Below are 6,002 nucleotides of genomic sequence, written 5' to 3'. Positions count from 1 at the left end.
TGCCTAGTGAGTGCTACTTAGTTGATGGCAAGTCCCTCCATCATAACAAAAGGCCAAGTACAGTTCCAAGCACAGTTCCCATAATCAGGGTAATAACAACTTATTCTTCCTGCCCCAATAACAGAGACACTGGGGATCCCACAGCAGCCAAAGTGACCATTTGGGTAGCTATGGCCTCATTCTAGGTGGGGTGGGTGTGCCTATGCAAATGAGATCAGCCCCTGAAGTTGTTTTCCACAACTTGCCACACCTCACCACCAGATGTCAGGGTGGAGCTCATTCTGACTCTGCTTACACGTGCTTCTAGATCAGCTCCTCTTTGTTCCGTGAACACCTCACGAAAGTGGACAGAACCTTCTTGGATGCTGGGTTGATTGGAAGTTGGGGTGATAGCTCTGGGTAGATTTTGTGTGGTTAGAGTTGGCTCCATGGAGAGCAGAGAAATGGGTCTTAAAATAGCTCTGTGTAATCTGAGACGGCTTTTTAGCTGGGGTGAGGGCGCGGAGCTGGGGAGGTTAAGTCTGGGAAATCGAGTGAACATAGCTACAGAAGGATAAACCCAAAGTGCTCTAAGTATAGCTGGGTGGTGGATACTGTGTTTCTGATCCATTCCCTCCCAGATTCCTGACTTGGTACTGGACAATGAACCATAGGGTTTACAGAGGAAGACAGAATCACCTTCCCAACCCTCTTACTGGGTCAAATTCTGATCTCAGTTACACCAGTGTAAAGCCAGAGTAACCCCAGAGGAGGTACATCAGTGTAATGTTAGTCTGAGTAAGCTCAGAACTGTGCCCATAGATGCAGTATCTTTCCTTCTGGTCCCAGCCGCTGTGTAGTGCAGCGGTGGCATCCCACCACAGAGATGGCTGCATTTCTGCAGTGAGTGAAGGGAATTTTTCCTATGCGTGTATGGTTTGTAATAGTACAGAGCACTTTATGGCTGGCTGTACTGTTGGTTTAGGACCACATTGTGCCTGATAGGATCTGGGCCCGTGATGGGTGTGATGCTCAGCTGCACCCTTCATAGGAGGGACTCGAGAAGAGATCGCATCTCCATGCCTTCTGCAGAAACGAGGCATGCTGGGAGAATGCACTGAGAGAATCACAGCTTGATTGCATGTCCGGTTAGGCCTTTCGTGTTAGCAGCTTCACCAAGGGTGCCCCCTATAGGGTTAGCAGAGCTACAGGTAACAGTAGAAGGGAGCAGCACCTGTGCTCAGGAGAGTTGCAAGGACTGCAATTACACCTGGCTCTTACCCAGGGTCTGTAAGAGGGAATGGCTCCTTGTATCTCGCCCCTCTTTGGACACCCAGTCATCATCTATCACTTCGAAAATCTAGCCCTCTCAGGATCAGGTGGCAGACGGATGCTTTGGTGGAAATCTTTGTCCAAGTGACTCACAGACAATGGGTATGAAATTAGGTACAGAGCTGTGTTCCGGCAGTCATCAGTGTCTATAGCTATAATACACAACACTCATGAGAGGTCTCACATACATCAATAAATAACAATAATGTTAATCATAGCAGCCCCATAGCCAGTTGCCAGCACTTTGGCTTCTGTTTTATTAATAAAAAGAAAAGGAGGACTTGTGGCACCTTAGAGACTAACAAATTTATTTGAGCATAAGCTTTCGTGCATCCGATGAAGTGAGCTGTAGCTCACGAAAACTTATGCTCAAATAAATTTGTTAGTTTCTAAGGTGCCACAAGTCCTCCTTTTCTTTTTGCGGATACAGACTAACACGGCTGCTACTCTGAAACCTGTTTTATTAGTGTGATTCCTCCAGCAGGGGTCACCCCCTCTACCTGGAGATCAGTGCAAAGTGTGAACTCAGGACAACGTTGGATTCTTCCAACTGTGCAGACATCACAGTCAGTCTCCAGCACCAGGCACTGCACCCCAGTCACCATGGTGGCATCCAAACAGCCATTCAAAGCAACGCACAGAGAGAATTGGGTATTTTAGCAGAAAATGGCTGTGCTCTGGCACTCCTCCCCCTCCCAATATTCGCCAGGGATCTGAAAGACAGCAGCTCACCCTAACACCGTTTGTAAGGTGTCCTCAGAGCAAGGTAGGGCAGTGCAATTGGCCAGGAGTCACTAGGCCAGTACTCCAGCTCCGGTTCAAAGGAAGGTATCTCGTACTGAGAATCGAAGTAGATAAACAAGGGACAGCAATAGAGGATAGCGATGGATATCAGTACATGCCTGGCAAAGAAACAAAGAATGGGTGTGAGAAGCAGGTGGCAACACCAAAGCCAGTAAATCTTGCTCTCTGCAACGACACAGCCCCTGTCCATATGACGGTGGAAAGTATTCCAGCCACACGGTAGTTGCCAGGATAGTATGGTGTGGATTTGTTGAAGAACAAACTAGACCACATCGCTGGACACAAACCAGGCCAGATTCTGGTGTAAATCCATGTGGCTCCATTGAAGTCAGTGGCCAATTAACCCCATCGGAGGTCTTGGCCCAGTCATTACCCTCTCCTGATTCTCAAACCAAAACTCAGTCTACACTGAGGAACGTCATGCTAGAGCCCTGATAATGTGGCGGATGCTAGAACAATTCCAGCCACAGTGTGGCTACAGCTACACAGTTATATCAAAACCAAATGATCAAGAAATCATATGCTGTCTGGCCTTGTATGTTCTGGATTTCAGGGCCTGATCATTTGGATCTCAGGTCTCATAACATTTAGATGCTCCCTGAGCATAGAGTTTTTGAACAAACTGGCTGACCCACTCAGGCAGCTATAAATCCTGTGAAAGCAAATTATTATCCTTCTCCTTCACTGTCGGTTATTTAGAGAATCCAGAGAACATGACAATTGATACAGCTCCCTGAGAAGAGATCCAGCATATGGAAAGCAAAAGGCATAGACTGCTATTTAATCAGAACAGTGTAAGTAAAGGTCTGGTTGGTAAGAATGTATTTGGCTAGTGCCAAGGGCTTAAGTGGTGTTTAATCAATTGTTAGGGCCAAATCTTGAGTGGAGGGAAACATTCACTGAGTTTTGTGTAAGTAAAGACTGAGGCCATGTCTATACACACAGCGCTGCTGCAGCTTGTCTGATGAAAAAGCTTTATGCCAAGAGGAGAAAGCTGTCCTGTCAGCATAAAAAACACCTCCATGAATGGCGGAAGCTATGTCAGTGGGAGAAGCTGTCCCACCAACATAGCACAGTGCACACGAGTGCTTACGTCAGTGTAACTTATGTCACTCATGGGCGTTGGAATATTCACACCCCTGAGTGACAAAAATTATGCCGACATAGGCTGTAGTGTAGACAGACCTTGAGTAAAAACTGAATCAGGACCTCAGGATGCAGTCCTTATTGCAGAAAGTGTCAAATAAATAGAGCTGTGCAGAAACAGGAATTTCCATCCTGCAGGAAGTTTCACACTTCAGACAAAAATTTAGTTACAAACTGGAACAAAAAGTCAAAAGTGTGAGAGTTTCTGCAGAACAGAAATGGTTGAGAAAATCCATTCTGGAAGAACTGTAAGGGAATGTTTTAAAACACCCTGGGCCAAGCCCAGGGACCCAGCTTCCCAGGAAGATAGCAGACCGGGGACCCAGGGAGTCAGCTGTCTGGGGAGACTGGCAGGTGGGTGAGCTGCCGGAAGGCCATCCAGGCTGCCTGCAGTGTTTACTGGCCACTTCACCTTGAATGGTCTTGTACAGTATGTGTTAAATACAAATGCTAAACAATCTGTTCCACCTTGTCTTTAGCTCTGACACTTCTGAGGCTTGGTCTACATGAGCAAATGAGGTCGGTATAACTGAAAAACCCACACCCCTGAGCAACACAGTTAGACCAACCTAGCCCCCGTGTGACGATGTGACGCAGCAGGGAGAGGGGAGTGTTGACCTGGGAATGTGCCCTGGGGATGGGAGACCTGAGAGCCTGTAACCTGAGCCAGGAGGGGGAGGGGGAGATAACACCTCTGCCTGGGAATGTGGACAAAGGCTGCAGGAGGGAGCCTGCTGGGGGGGGTTAGTTTTCAGTTTGGTGCTGGGTGGAGGAACGCAGGGAACCCCAGGGCTGGGGTCTAAGCTCCCTGCTCCCCCAGAAGGACTTGACTGAGGGGTCCTGGGGGTACCCACAAGCTCTGTTTTAGACTGTGTTCCTATTGTCCAATAAACCTTCCGTTTTACTGGCTGGCTGAGAGTCTCAGTGAATCCCAGGAAGAGAGGTGCAGGCCCCGGACTCCCCCACACTCCGTGACACCCCGGTGTAGACAGCGCTAGGCTGACAGGAGAATTCTCCCATTGACCTAGCTACCACACTGCCTCTCAGGGAGGAGGAATACCTACACCAGTGGGAGAATGCTTCCTGTTGGTGTAGATGGTGTCTTCACTGAAGTGCTATGGCTGAGCAGCTGCGCCGTGTAGACAAGCCCTGAGTACCTTTCCCAGACCGGAAGATGAGCTCTGTGTAGCTCAAAAGCTTGTCTCTTTTATCAACAGAAGTTGGTCCAATAAAAGATATTGCCCTACCCACCTTGTCTCTCTGGTTTTCATAGAAAGTTTCAACAGAATCGACACGTTCCGGTGGAACTCTTCAGCTCTGTTGAATCAGCATTTTTCTGACAGACAACTGGTCCTTCAGAAAAATTTCAGCCAATTCAAGAAATAAAGATTGAGGCTGGGATTTTCAAAGCAGACTAAGGGAGTTAGGCACACCCATCCAATGGGATTTAGGGACCTGACTCCCTTAGGTTCCTTTGGAACTCCCACCCTAAAAGAATTTAAAAATGAAGATGAATATAACAGTAAGGGATCATTTATCAATCCTAATCTTAATTTCACATCACCATAGAGCTTCTCATGCTCCCCCCCTCTCAAGTGCTTTCTGGTCTCCTAAACTCCCAGGCTGTCTCTGGGCATTCCATTCTGAAACCAGCAAGATGGATTTTCCCGTTGTGGAGTAACTCCCCATAGCGACTTCCCCACTGAGTCAAAGCAGCACTGGGGAAGAAGCAGCCACTCTTACCAGAAGCTGTGAAGGTAACAAAAGTTGATCCTCTGCCAAAATCCACAGAACCACTTGTCGCTTAACCAGCAGCTAATGGCTAGCACCCACCACATGACCATGAATGCAGCTATGCGGTGAACACGCGGGTTACTGCACCTGGGAGAGAGGAGTGGGGGAAAGATTGGTGTCTTGAGGTTAGGAGAAAATTGTCCTTTCGGTGTAGAATACATTTTTAAAAAGCAACAGTTAGATTTGATTGGCCAACCTTGATATATCAGAGCAAGACTTGGCTGCTTCCCATTGGAAATGGACAGACCGCATTTTCCTGCTGTTCCAGACGCGATTTTAGTTATGTAAATGGCAGTGTGAAGTGCTTAATTTTTGCCAGGGCTGAGCCCTGGTACCTCTGGGCCTGGCAGTTCATAGCGCGGCACGTCTGGGCCTGGCAATTCATAGCCCGGCACCTCTGGGCTTGCTGCATCAGTTATGAAAGTAAAAAAATGGCGTGAGCCCCAGCACCTCTTTCATTACAAATTAAGCCCTGGTTTGGTGATGATGAAATGTGCAGGATTGACAATTCTGGAAACCTTCAGGTGGGATTTCCAAAAGAGTCTGAGGGAAGTAGGCATCAACCTCCAATTGGAGCATTTTCAGCTCCTAACTCCCTTAGGCTCTTTTGAAAATACCAGCCCCTGTCCCCAGAACAAGTACAGCCCGGGGAGTGGCAGAGCAAACTTCTGCACAGATTACCATGTAAACATACTCCTTAGACTGTCAACAGGAGGGTGCATTCATACCAGTTGTGCTGGTGGTTTCATGTGCTTGGGCATTTGCCCGTTAGGAACTGAGCCCACCTCACAGAAGCCATCAAACAGCTGCAAATTGGGAACACCAATCGCTCTTCACTGACAGAAGCTGGATTTGAGCCACTGACCTACAGATGAAGATTCCCTTCCCCAGCTCACTAGATTCTGAGCATCTTCAGAGAAACAATAATTTGCCCATTCTTTCTCAGG

General features: G+C 47.8%; 1 protein-coding gene across 1 annotated transcript in view; it reads right to left on the bottom strand.

Annotated features, from left to right (window-relative positions):
* Window positions 1–1,743: 1,743 nt before the first annotated feature.
* ACER1 (alkaline ceramidase 1) overlaps window positions 1,744–6,002 on the bottom strand; it is a 31,153-nt gene continuing 26,894 nt past the window's right edge. The window contains exons 5-6 of the mRNA XM_037885909.2: window positions 5,005–5,142; window positions 1,744–2,213 (exon numbers count right to left, since the gene is read on the bottom strand). Of these exons, the coding sequence (XP_037741837.1) occupies window positions 2,045–2,213; window positions 5,005–5,142 (307 nt within the window). The 3' untranslated portion in view covers window positions 1,744–2,044. The remainder of the gene's footprint in view (window positions 2,214–5,004; window positions 5,143–6,002) is intronic.

Source organism: Chelonia mydas, chromosome 25, assembly GCF_015237465.2.
Source record: "Chelonia mydas isolate rCheMyd1 chromosome 25, rCheMyd1.pri.v2, whole genome shotgun sequence".
Lineage (NCBI taxonomy): Eukaryota > Metazoa > Chordata > Testudines > Cheloniidae > Chelonia > Chelonia mydas.
The sequence above is the reverse complement of the archived record's forward strand: the minus strand, read 5'-3'. Positions and strand labels throughout refer to the sequence as shown.